The sequence below is a fragment of the Dermacentor andersoni genome, chromosome 5, assembly GCF_023375885.2.
Source record: "Dermacentor andersoni chromosome 5, qqDerAnde1_hic_scaffold, whole genome shotgun sequence".
In the NCBI taxonomy this organism is placed as follows: Eukaryota; Metazoa; Arthropoda; class Arachnida; order Ixodida; family Ixodidae; genus Dermacentor; species Dermacentor andersoni.
In genome coordinates this window covers 13579627-13593301 of record NC_092818.1, presented here as the reverse complement: position 1 = coordinate 13593301, position 13675 = coordinate 13579627, and the positions used below count along the sequence as shown (strand labels likewise).

General features: G+C 44.9%; 1 protein-coding gene across 2 annotated transcripts in view; it reads right to left on the bottom strand.

Annotated features, from left to right (window-relative positions):
* Nucleotides 1-13675, bottom strand: part of LOC126529843 (cell adhesion molecule Dscam1-like) — a 1068543-nt gene that overhangs the window by 515605 nt on the left and 539263 nt on the right. For both annotated transcript variants that reach the window (XM_055070116.2, XM_055070117.2), the window contains exon 23: nucleotides 2844-3102. In XM_055070116.2, coding sequence (XP_054926091.1) covers nucleotides 2844-3102 — 259 coding nt within the window. The remainder of the gene's footprint in view (nucleotides 1-2843; nucleotides 3103-13675) is intronic.

Here is a 13675-nt window from a genome sequence, read left to right as displayed (position 1 = left end):
TCGCTGTGCTCGTTCGCTCGGTTACGCCGAGGAACGATGGCGACGCTCAACGCAGGAACGAGCACCTAAGAGCTGCGTTCCAAAAAGTTGCAATGTTAATCATGCTAATTCGCTATGTCACTCGTGGGCGCAAATTTGTCTACTGCATTCCTTTGTCCTGCAACAAGGTACGTATTGGGTAGACTGGGCACTGCTTAAACGCACGCCGGCGCAAGCACCACAATGCGCTAATGGCACGGGGTTTGCATTTGTGTGCTCATTGCGCAAAATGTGGGTGCATTCCGGAATTATCGCGCACTTGAGAACGGCATCGCAAGCAGGACTCGCGAACTAGGGAGATAGCTGAAGCTTTTTTATATAAGAAAAAAACTCCATTTCCCACTCCTGAGACCCTGGTTCGATTCCCACCCAGCCCATCTTGCAAGTTGTTTTTATTTGTGAATTGCCTTCCGGGATTTTTTGCTCATAGCCAACGCCGCCGACACCGATGCCAACGACACCGGCTTTTCTGCGACACGAGCTCCTTAACGCTGTCGTGGTAAAAAACCGTGGCACTTTACTGAGTTCACTTTCGATATAACTGTTAGAGTGAAAATTTATTTCTGGACTGCGTGTGTTAATAGTGTAATTTCTCCCTTCTTTCTTGTTTCTTTCTCTCTTCGCATTCTCACGTGTTTATTCCGTGCGTGAATAAAATTCTGTTCCAATCTGTGCTTGTTTTGTTTTATTCTTCGCTGTGTGTGTTCGCGCTTCCAAACAACCATGAGGCAGGATGGATTAGATAAAATAGACAAGATTAGATTAATCAAATAGATAGATAAATGTACAAGTTAGATTAGATAGATTCAAAAGGCACGAAGTTCGCAAAGAATGCTTCGTATTTCAAGACGTAACATCTATATGTGGCTCGGTGTCATCACCTTTCATGCCTAACATCACTAAACCAAACCGTCAGTCTCGATAATCACGGTGTTCACAGCGTGATATCATGCTTAGCAATATAAATTTTAATGCTTTCTAGGCCTAGTTCTCAGAAATCTGTCGCCACGTCCATCCGCCTGTGTCTTTAACGCGTGACACGCAGATGCGCTCGATCCTTAGGCATATTGGGAACCTACGGTGGTGTATATGAGAATGACCTATAAGTATGTGACTGATTTTCTATGCTTGGGACTATATATAATGACTACTGAACAGATAGTAGGGGTAATTAAGGTTAACAAAAGTCTGATAAGAATAATTACGACTAAATCATTCAGGCGTATTTACAATCAATTGAGGGTAATTAAGAATATTCTTGCTTTAGAAAATTCATTTGTGTTACATTATTTAACCTAACGAAGAGTAATTAAAGTAAATTATGAAGCATAGTCACGATAATTAGGGATACTTAAGAATATGTAGCCTAAGCTGGGTTGATTTACACAATTGATTAAGGCTAATAAGAAATAACTACGGTAACTAGGAGGGCTTAATCCTAACTGAAAGTAATTATCTTAATTATATATCAATTAAATAATAAGTATTCATTAACAAACAAGAAGAAACTTTGCAAACGTCGCCGTCATCCGACCAGATGTGTTCAGATATGTCAGAGAAATATGTGTGTAAGATGAACGACTGGAAAGAACGCTTACGCACGATCGCTCAAGTCACTCTATGGAGTTCCCCCAGTAATTTTTTTTACCACTTGAGTCTTGCTGTCACTATGGAGAGTTTTATTTATTTATTTATTTATTTATTTATTTATTTATTTATTTATTTATTTATTTATTTATTTATTTATTTATTTATTTATATATACTGCGATCTTTTACAAGATCTTAGCAGGGTGGGAACATACAAGTACAGTGATACAAACATACAGTTCAAGCAGTCATGCCGACTCTTGAATTCAACATGGTAAAAGGACAAAATGCATGAAGAAAGGAGCAAATAAAGTAGGTGCGCCTGAAAACGGGATAAAGAATTTTGTGTAACGACTTCATCAGGAAGTTTATTCCAATCAAGTATTGTTCTTGTAAAATAAGAGTATTCGAAGCAGTTGTTGTGCGGTGTTAACGGGGTTACTGCTAGGGAGTGTTTATGACGAGTAGCATAACCAGTTAAAGGTGTTAAGATGTGTGAGGTATCAATATGGTAGTGGCCATTCATTGGCTGAAAAAAGAATTTTAATCGGGAAGCATGATTTTGTTCTGTAATCGAAGAGAAGCCACTACGTTTAAGGAGATCTGTTATAGAAGTTCGACCGTAAGAATTGTAGATGAATCGGACAGCTTTCTTTTGAATTCTTTCTCATGTCTCAATATTTGTTTTTGTGTGAGGGTTCCAAATGATTATTGCATTTTCTAAAGTAGGACGAACTATTGTATTATATGCCAGGAGGCGGACAGTTGGTGGGGAGAATTTTAGCGACCGTCTAAGGGTGAACAATTTACGAAGACAATTAGCCATTACAGTGTCAGTATACTTTGACCAGAGATGGCGAAGTGGGAAGCCTTGGCGCTACCATAGTGTTACGAAGTCACGCTAACCAGCGCTAGCGGCGCTCTTGTGGCGATAGTCCATGCTATAGGCCGAGCATGCACACCTAGCATAGCAGTAAGGAGTCACAGTAGTGCAACACGTATTACGTCAAGTGAAAACTGCTTATTAGTGCTGATGTGGTTTAACAGTTACTGCAATAAGGCGGCATAAGCAGTTATCCACGTTGCACTATGCTGAAAAAGAAATTGATAAAAGGTCCTGGTAACAACGGAATAGGCTGATACACCAAAGCCTTTTGGCATATCAGTGGGGCCTTTCGGACACTCGACTACCAAGAGTCGCATGCAGGGACTGACCATCATCAAGCGTGGAGACAGCAACCTCGTCAGAGCGTGGTCCGGGTCCGGCAGCATTGAACGCTTGCACGAGCACAAGGTAGGGCGAAAACTTGCGTAGTGGAGACAATAGTACTTCAGTGGGCACGGCTTCCGTCGAGCCAACCTGGGGCTGATCGAGCTGCAGTGTCTTATAGAGGTACGGGTCCCCCGGTTGATCGAGACGGTAGCCCACGTAGTAGCCCTTCAGCTCGCCGTGCCACAGCTCACGCTCCGGAGGCTGCAAAGAAGAAAAAAGGACTCCAAGATGAGATATTTGGGCACGTTTTCAGTGATAAGACCGAGCGAAGCTGCAAATAGTGTGTCAGAATCTTTTTCGCCTGCTTTGATGAGTAAAACTTTCGATCCATTATGTCTGCTTTTGCCGCGCTGAATAGAAGGTGCATTACGACGCTTAAAGCAGTGGATATGCAGTCGCCGGACTCGATCGGCCAAGGACAGACTTCCGCAATGAATGCATTCCGGTTTACCGCAGCTCATCAGTGCGCGAGGCACCAGCTGAGTTGGAGAATGCGGACATCTACCGCTATTATTGCACAGAGCATCCACAATGTGCAGGCTCCGCTGGTCTATGCTTTGAGCCGAACTCACCTGTAGGCTGCTAAAGGCTAGCATGCAAACACGGACGGCACATTTGCGCTTCATATTTGTTCCTTCTTGGGTGGCATTTTGCGCGCCTGCCTATCAGTAGCCGCTTTCGCGTGAATGTCACAGCAGCGCATTGCATTTTTTAGCGAATCGCGTTGATGCTATGCGCCAGGGTCTACATGTGGCGCATCCCCACCTTCGTTTCAAACAAAATCGGTACCTGTTTCCGGTGAGTGCATTTCGTTGGCTGATGGAGGAGAGCTACACGCTGGGAGCTGTGTGCTTCCCTTGTTCTCTCTTTCGGTGTGACTCGCCAGCGTTTACCTGCACTGCGTCAGTCGGCTTATCCCTTTCAACCGACCTTCTCCAGTCAAACTTCGATTTAACAAAACCTTAACAAAACTATCTTCATCTCCCGTTTTTAGTTCCACGGAAGACGTGGTATTCTTTTTTTCGTGATTTAATGAACTAATTTTATGACAACGTTTCGATTTAACAAAGTTTTGGAAATTTCAAGCCTGTACTTGGAGCATACGCGCATCTCTGCCCTCTCCCACTATAGCGCGTCTACTCCTCACAAGCGCCGCACCTTGGAGGTATTCTGCATAAGCCGAGCCGAGATGGTTGGTGCTTTGATGCGCGTTGTGTTCCCTCGTGTCTAGTATTGGCGGTCACGTAATCTCCGAGATGTGGTACGAAGCGCCCGCTCACGTTGTGACAGCGAGTTGATGGACATCGAGTAAGATCTGTTCATATTTACCTGAGCGGGCACACGACATCGCCAAAACTATAACAACAAACTTTATATCGGTATTCTGGCTTTAATATCCCTATAGATGCTTTCTGCCAAAACAGTGATATTTTACGGCGAAGCTGCTAAGGGCTAATTCCCCTAGAATCGTGTCCGTGTGTAGACACAAAGCTCCCCTTATGTAGGCCGATCCCGAAGATAGTGCAGTACCGGGCCGACCCGCGGCGTAGGTGAAGTAGGCGTTAACCACATCCCACAGGTCGGCCGAAATTAAAAACAGTGCAATACCGGGCCGACCCGCGACGGAGGGGACGCAGGCGTCAAGCATCCCCCATACGTGGGCCAATCTCGAAGACAGTGCAATACCGGGCCGACCCGCGGCGGAGGTGAAGCAGGCGTTAAAAGGACACTGAAGTCAAGCTAATGTGATAGATTAGTGCTTGAGAATCTTTAAGGTGTCAATATAATCGCCAACAGAGCCTTAATAATCGATAAATTGAGGTAAATGCAGGACAGGATTAGAGATTCCCCCGAGACATTCAAGTACTTGCCCGATGACGAAAGCACTCCTCAGTTAAATTATGCCACTGGTACTCAAACACTCGTTGCACCAAAAGTCATTGTATTGTATTATAAGACGAAATAAAATGCTACTTGTTCAGTTCTATTTCACTTTTACAAAACAAGTACTCATTGAAATAACCCTGACAGCAACGCGGACGGTCGAAGGGTTTCGTTTTCGCTCGACTCCACGCCCGCGCTTTCACGTTTCAGTAGCTCTGGTGTACAGCTGCTCTGATTTTCTTGGCTTGCGAAAGTCGCAGAAACGGCTAGTAGCGAAGAGTTGAACATCCATGTGATGATGCGGGATGCCCGAACGGTCTACGCCACTTGACCAAAAAGCAGCTGCTGCGGCGGAGACTTGAAATACGATAAAGGTATTCGGACCCCTCAGATGCAACTTTCTCGTAAAGCAAATCTTTTCTTTGCATGAAATAAGCGTTGCGAGGTTTCTGGCATGGTATATAAACAGTCCACGTCGACTTCGTATTTGCCTTTTGTGTCCCATTAAGCACTCTCCATACGTGGACCGATCCCGAAGTTAATGCAATACCGGGCCGACCCCCGGCGGAGGGGAAGACGACATTAAGTAAAACTCTTGCTTGGGCTAGTTGGTTCATGCTTGAAGTAGGTAAAGGCAAGGCGCAGAAGACCAGGACTTAGGAAGAAGAACACAAACGACAAGACGGGCGCCCGTCTTGTCGTTTGTGTTCTTCTTCCTAAGTCCTGGTCTTCTGCGCCTTGCCTTTACCTACTTCACGACATTAAGTACCCCCCCCCCCCCACACACACACACATGTGGGCCGATCCCGAAGATATTGAAATACCAGGCCGACCCGCGGAGGACGGGAATCGGGCGTTCAGCACACGCTACACGTTCGCCAATCCCGAAGATAGTGTAATACCGGGCCCACCCACGGCGGAGGGGAAGCAGACGTTAAGCTCCCTCCCCCACGTGGGCCTATCCCGAAGACAGTGCACTACCGGGCTGACCCGCGGCGGAGGTGATGCAGCCGTTAAGCACTCCCCATACGTGGGCTGATCCCGAAGATATTGCAATACCTGGCCGACCGGCGGTGGAGGTGCAGTTTGCCATTAAGAGGCCCACATACACAGCTTCGCTCTTCATTCTTCTTCACCGAATGGAAGGTCATTGAGTTCTTTCTTTTTTTGCTCAGAAGGAATATTCGTATCTGTAACACATACATCTTATTTATTTATTTTGTGTCGCCGCCACCTGATGACGGCTCCGGACAATGAGTGCAATCATCCATGGCGTCCAAGATTTACGGCGCCGCTAGGCGCAACACACGCAAATCTCGGACGCCGTGAGGCACGTCGATACATTGCTCTTGGCGCGATCTGCACCGCACGCACTGGGGCTCATAACAACACTATTGTGGCCCGACCTTCTTGCGATTCGTTTATAAGTGCTTACTGACAAGTTGCTATGCACCAGAAATACTCTGGAAATTATAGAAGTTGTTTTGGTTGCTGCAACAATAAAACCTGGAATGAACGAAATTAGCGATTTAACAAAGTTTCTTTGTTGTAAAAAAAACTTCGTTATATCGAGGCATCACTTAAACCAATTTGTTTTCGACCTCTCAGCTACCACGGGAATGTCGTGTAATGCGCGGACTTGTCCAGTACAATATTTTTTTCTGTTCAGTCATTCTTAATTATGACGTTATATATTATATTTAATATTTTTAAAGTCCCAAGCAGTAGTTTCCTAAACGCACGGAGGCAATAGGTTTCTGCGCGCATGTGTAACCATCGTGAAGTGTTGTGTTTAACACGCAATGTCTTGTAAGTGATCAACTTACAGTGTCAAAACGCTACTCGAAAGTAAAAGATGAAGCTTACGCCCATATCAGTGCAATATGTCACTCTACCAACACATCAATAATTGCCACGTTGACTAAACCGCCATACTCTTAGCTCTAATAGGCACTAGCGATAATGTTTCCTCTAGTGATATTTTACGAAACTAAGGTCTTGCTGGTCGTGGAGGCGCTGTCGGTAGTGTGACAAGCTCAACGTCCCAAGCAGGCGTGCCAAGCAAGCAGGCCCGACGCTGTATGTGAAGCGCACATGGTGGCGTGCCAGCTGCGAACGCCCTGTGTAACCATGAGAAAGGGGCCCAGAAAAGCCGAGTGATGAGCGATTTCCACGATCTCCGTGTCGACTACTCCGTTATTAAGCAGATAATCAATAACAATCGTGACTTCGATCAAGTTCAATGCAACCTGCGTCACCTACAAAATGGTGCAACCGCAACACGTGCTTGGTGTTAATTTACGTCCTAACTTGCGTTACATCCCATCCTCTGTAAGATTACTTGCTTACCAAACGCTCGTCCCGCCGTGCGCGATTTGGGATCCCCACGAGATTAAGCTTTAAAAAATCTTTGAATCGATCGAAAATCACGCTGTGCGCTTTACTTATTCCGATTATTCTTATCTAACAAGTGTCACAGTACAAAAATCGAGAGCCAACGCTTCCAGTCTTGATTGGCGCAGAACAATTTCGGGAACTGTACAAATTTGATGTCTCGTCGATTAGCCGTGCCATCATATTACCGCCACTCACCGACTATCGCTTCACATAAGTCACAATAAAGCTCACCATCCTCTACGTGCCCAAACTTTGTCGTATCTGACATCAGTTTTCGACAAGGCAAAAAGACGGAACAACTTGCCAGCCGCATGTTGTGAACAACATCGCCCCTAATATACCCAAAGCGCTTCAGGCGGCCATTGTTAAATAGTGTTATGGCTCACTCGTTACTTTCTGGTACCTGCCGTGTTGGCTTAGTGGCTATGGCGTTGCGCTGCTGTAAGCGAGATAGCGGGTTCACATCCCGGTCACGGCAGCTGCATTTAGATTGAGGCGAAATGCAATTATGCACCGTGCATTGAAACCCAGGTGGTCAAAATCAATCTTTACTGTGGCGTATATTATAATGAGATGCAAGTGCTGATGCATAGAAACCAAGAATACCATTTTCTACTTATTCTTGGGTGATGTAAATCGGTACATTTAGATGCGTAAATCTATCTATCAAATGAACTAACTTCTTGCACTGTGCATCCCTTACAAAAATTCGTTTAGACTGTCTATAGAATGTCTAAGACTTCTTGTAGACGACCTTGCCTTTCTATAGGTTTGGTCTATTGTTGATACAAAGTCTACAGACTGTCTGTTGACAAAAAGTGATGAGATTTATTTTTGTCTACTCGCATTCTATAGCTGGCCTGTAGGAAATGTCGCTAAGGTGTTTGTTTCTATTTTGTCTACTTCCGCTCTACACACTAGCTATAGAAAAAACTTGATACAGTCTCTAATTTTTTTCTTACTATCAGGGTGGTTGAGGCGTTACAGGTAGGAGTTGTAAATATTTGTACAAATCAATAAAAAAACATAGTTTAACATAGGTGATAAAGAAGCCCACATTTGAAAGCTTCACGTTCAGGAATGAAGACGATTCAGGCGGGCAGATGGTTCCAGTCTGAGCTGGTCTTAGGGAGGAAAGAATAAAATCGATTATCAATGCGGGAGAACACATAATTTTCAGCAGTGAAGAGACTTTGTTTGACTGATTAGTTCGCATAATATGTTTTGCGGAAAGTGGAGAGCCGAGAAAGATGACGCCGCATGGAGAGATATGGAAGGTCTAGGGTTCTTTTCATAAGTGTCACAGTAGGTGGACGCGAGTATTTAGTCAAAATAAAACAAGCTGAACGATTTTGGACAGATTCTAGAGTCAATGACTTTATATTAGGGTCCCATACGGAAGACGCATATTCCATCTTAGTTCAAACGACGATTTTATACAAAATCAATTTTAACATAACTGAAGCAAATGAAAAATTACGGCGAAGAAAACCAAGCATGCGATTAGCCCTGTTAGATATCGGTTTGATATGCGTTTTCCATGAAAGGTCACTGGTGGTGCGTGCGTCAAGATATTTACACACCGAGACAAAGGATAAAGGAGAGTCATTAAGCACATACGGATGCGGGTTAGCTTTGGAAGGAACTCGTGGTAATTTCATTGCCTTACATTTAAATATATTAAGGCTCATGAGCCAAATGTCCCGCCACGTAGAAATGTTATTACTGACATTCTGAAGAACAATAGTATGACATATAGGTTAGAAATTTCTCTGCATATAACACACTCGTCTGCGGACAGTCTGAATGATGATGTTGCGAGATCAGGAAGATCATTAATATAGATCAGGAATAGCAGAGGTCCTAGTACATATCCCTGGGGAACACCCGATCTTACTGATGAAAGATTAGAGTGATGGTCATTAGCTTTCCCGTACTAAGTGCGATCGCGCAAAAAAACATTGAATATATTTTAATACGGCATCATTTATGTTTAGTTTACTAAGTTTAAAAAGCAGGAGAGGATGAGACACGGTATCATATGCTTTACCGAAATAAATGAATACACCATCAACGAAGGAGGAATGATCCAAAGCTGCAAAAACGTCCGTAGCAAAAGTGATGAACTCCGTTTCACTAGAATGATTTCTTAAAAAACCATGCTGATTGTCTGTAAAAATCGGATTCAAGGTGACTGAAGAGGGCAGATTGGATGATATGTTCAAGCAATTTGCATGGAATTGATGTTAATAATATTGCTTCGTAGTTTAAGGGTCTCTGAACATCCCCCGACTTGTGCACTGGAACCACTTTGCCCACCTTCCAGTGATCGGTGAACGTGCCAGTATGCAAATATTGGGTAAAAATCACTGACAGCATAAGAGAAGAGCAAGTATTGGTACTTCTCAACAAATTGTTGTTAATATCGTCACCACGTGAAGAGGATGACATTTTAGAATTATCGACGAGTTTGGAGATTCCTTACCAGTCAATGATAATATCATCCATCAATGGGAAGTCTAGGGAAGGTGCATCGGTAAGGGTAACTGCAGTTGTTGTTGAGTGAAAGAGTGAGTGAGTGAGTGAGTGGAAACTTTATTCAGCTCTAGTAATTGAGTTTTTATGCGGCTGGGGCAGATTCTTCAGGGGAGTCTTCCTCCCTGAGTCTTCTCCGGAGGACTTCACCCGCTGCTTTGTCCGTCCTCTATCGCAATAGTCGGCTGCCCTCAGTCCAGGGCTCCGCTGGCCTCTGCTGTCCATCGTGCACGCCGCACTAGACCTAGCTGGTCTTCGTAGCGGTCGCTGGGCAGCAGTTCCTCCCAGTGATCCCTTGGGTGTGATATGATTGGGACTATGTCAGTTTGCTGACATGCCAATGTTATGTGGTATAATGTTGGTTTCTCATTGCACCATGGACATTTGTCCTTATATAGCGTGGGGTGCATTTGCTTAGCACGTTAAGGTTAGGGTACGACCCTGTTTGTAGTTGTCTCAATGCGACAGCTTTATTCCTTTCTCCCACCGCTTCCTGCTGCCTATGCAATTGTCTAAAATGGCCGTGTACTCTGGATACAGGCGTGGGTTCCTCGAGGCTGTCGGCGTTGGACTCGGTAAATAGTGTACTCTCGAGCAATCCTGTCCGCCTCTTGCTTCTCTGCCACCCCCGCGTGTCCCAGTACCCATACGATCTTGTGTGTGATCGCTTCATGTGGTCCTGTGCCTGTTTGTTGTTGTGTTTCACAGTCTACTGAGCAGAGTATGCGGAGTGCTCGGTGACTGATTCTGTCATGCAAGCAGTTGGGGCAGGCTGTTTGTGAGTCCGACAGTATTGTTAGCGACTGTCGGATCCGATAGCCCTCCACTGCCACTAGAGCAACGGCCACTTCTTCAGCCTCGACTATCGTGCAGTCTTGTAGCGAAACGCTGGTTCACTCACGTAGCGCCGATTCGACCATCGTCCCTACTGCATTCTTGCTTCCCCTTTGTCTGGTGTATATGGCTGCGTCCAGATGAAGAAAATGAAGAAAAACGTGTTATTTAATAATGTACAAGATCGGTTCGGTGGAACCAGAGGAACGCCGTTACATTCCCGTATGACGGTTTATTTTGGCTTCACATTAAGGATGGTCCATAAATTGCGTGCGTTAGTAGTTAGCAACCGAGGCAAGGTGTCTTGAAAAATGTTGCGTTTCGCGATGAAAAGAGCATTGTTGTATTCCGATGTCACAGCATGATAAGCATTTCTATCAGTCGCGTTTGTTAAGCTGCAGCCAGGAAATATACGCTTTTTCTTGTTTAGCAAGTGCTTCAATGAAACATTGAAACACGCTGAACGCTTAGTACACCTTATTCGACGAAGTCGGATGTGCTTTTCAGTAAGGGCTGTTTTGTTTCTTCTTTGTCTATAGACTGTCCATACACGAGAGACGATAAGGTTTCTATCCTTCTTAAAGCGAAAGCATTACTGGCCGTAAACTTGCGATTTCGCCATGGCGGTGCTGCGAGGAGGCACATGACGTCACAATGAGCGCTTCACGGCGAATATTTCTCTTTCGCTCACTAGTGACTTCTGCGCATGCGCCACTAGTAGCACCGAGCCACAGATCTTCCGCCGCCGCCGTTTGGTATGACGTCACACCGCGTTCCTCGTCGTTGCACTCCCCTCCGCTCGCTTCGCCAGCTGCGTGGCATGCCTGATAACATGTCGGATGCCTGAAAAAGAGACCTCGCGTGCACCGCAACCACAGCTGAGGCGGTAGTATGGATGGCGACAATTCTGATAAGCAGTAGGAGGCCTGGAATTGACATCGGAGTGCGATGAAGAGGAAACGAATCGCCCAGGAAATAGACGAACAGCGCACCGAACCACTGGCTAAACGCCGCAACATAGCTAGACAACCAGACTAACCTGGACTTGCAATCAAGCTTAACCAAGGCTAACCATGCTATGCCTTAGCTTTCGCTACCTATATCCTGGCATAGCCGAGCTAAGCCACTGCCAATTTTTTGTCAATCTCAGGGTCATAAATTGTCTATAGAAGAAAGTCAATAAGACGTTTGTCGACCTCCGTTCTATAGACTACTTATAAACAAAAATCGTTATCGTTTCTATACATTATTCTTCATTCTTCGTCTATAAGCTGTCTATCGACGGTAGTCGATAACGTGTTGATTATTTTGTCTACTCCCAGTTTATAGATTCATCATCATCATCAGCCTGGCTACGCCCACTGCCGGGCAAAGGCCTCTCCCATATTTCTCCAACTACCCCGGTCATGTACTAATTTTGGCCATGTCGTCCCTGCAAATTTGTTAATCTCATCCGCCCACCTATCTGCCACCCCCTGCTACGCTTACCTTCCCTAGGAATCCAGTCCGTAACCCTTAATGACCATTGGTTATCTTCCCTCCTCATTACATGTCCTGCCCATGCCCATTTCTTTTTCTTGATTTCAACTAAGGTACCATTAAATCGAGTTTGTTCCCTCACTCAATCTGCTCTTTTCTTATCCCTTAACGTTACAGCTATCATTCTTCTTTCCATAGCTCGTTGCGTCGTCCTCAACTTAAGTAGAACCCTTTTCGTAAGCCTCCAGGTTTCTGCCCCGTACATGAGTACTGGTAAGACACAGCTGTTATACACTATTCTCTTGAGGGATAATGGCAACCTGCTGTTCATGATCTGAGAATGCCTGCCAAACGCACCCCAGCCCATTCTTATTCTTCTGATTATTTCAGTCTCATGATCCGGATCCGTGGTCACTACCTGCCCTAAGTAGATGTATTCCCTTACCATTTCCAGTGCCTCGCTACCTATCGTAAACTGCTGTTCTCTTTCGAGACTGTTAAACATTACGTTAGTTTCTGCAGATCAATTTTTAGACCCACTCTCCTGCTCTGCCTCTCCAGATCAGTGAGCATGCATTGCAGTTGGTCCCCTGAGTTAGTAAGCAAGGCTATACCATCAGCGAATCGCAAGTTGCTAAGGTATTCTCCATTAACTCTTATCCCCAATTCTTCCCAATCAAGGTCTCTGAATACCTCCTGTAAACGCGCTGTGAATAGCATTGGAGAGATCGTATCTCCCTGCCTGACGCCTTTCTTTATTGGGATTTTGTTGCTTTCTTTATGGAGGACAACGGTGGCTGTGGACCGCTATAGAGATCTTTCATTATATTTACATACGGCTCGTCTACACCCTCATTCCGTAATGCATTCATGACTGCTGAGGTTTTGACAGAATCAAACGCTTTCTCGTAATCAATGAAAGCTATATATAAGGGTTGGTTATATTCCGCACATTTCTCTATCACCTGATTGATAGTATGAATATGGTCTATTGTTGAGTAGCCATTACGGAATCTTGCCTGGTCCTTTGCTTGGCAGAAGTCTAAGGCGTTACTGATTCTATTTGCGATTACCTTAGTAAATATTATTACGATATCATCGAGTGATGCTGAAGGTACGAGCCGCCGCGAGAACGACGACGAAGTGTGTCTGTGCCTTTTGGCCGCGAGCGAGTGTCGTCCTGGCGATCTGGCTCCAGTGTAAATAACCTGTATATAACTTCTTTATTCTGTGTCTTTCCACACGTAACAATATTTTGTAGGCAACGGACAGTGAGCTGATCGGTCGATAATTTTTTAAGTCCTTGGCATCCGCTTTCCTATGGATTAGGATTATGTTAGCGTTCTTCCAAGATTCCGGTAGGCTCGAGGCGATGAGGCATTGTGTATACAGGGTGGCCAGTTTTTCTAGAACAATCTGCCCACCATCCTTCAACAAATCTGCTGTTACCTGATCCTCCCCAGCTGCCTTCCCCCTTTGCATAGCTTCCAAGGCTTTCTTTACTTCTTCCCGCGTTACTAGTGAGATTTCACATTCCTCTAGACTATTCTCTCTTACATTATCGTCGTGGGTGCCACTGTTACTGTATAAATCTCTATAGAACTCCTCAGCCACTTGAACTTTATATAGATTGTCGTTATACAGA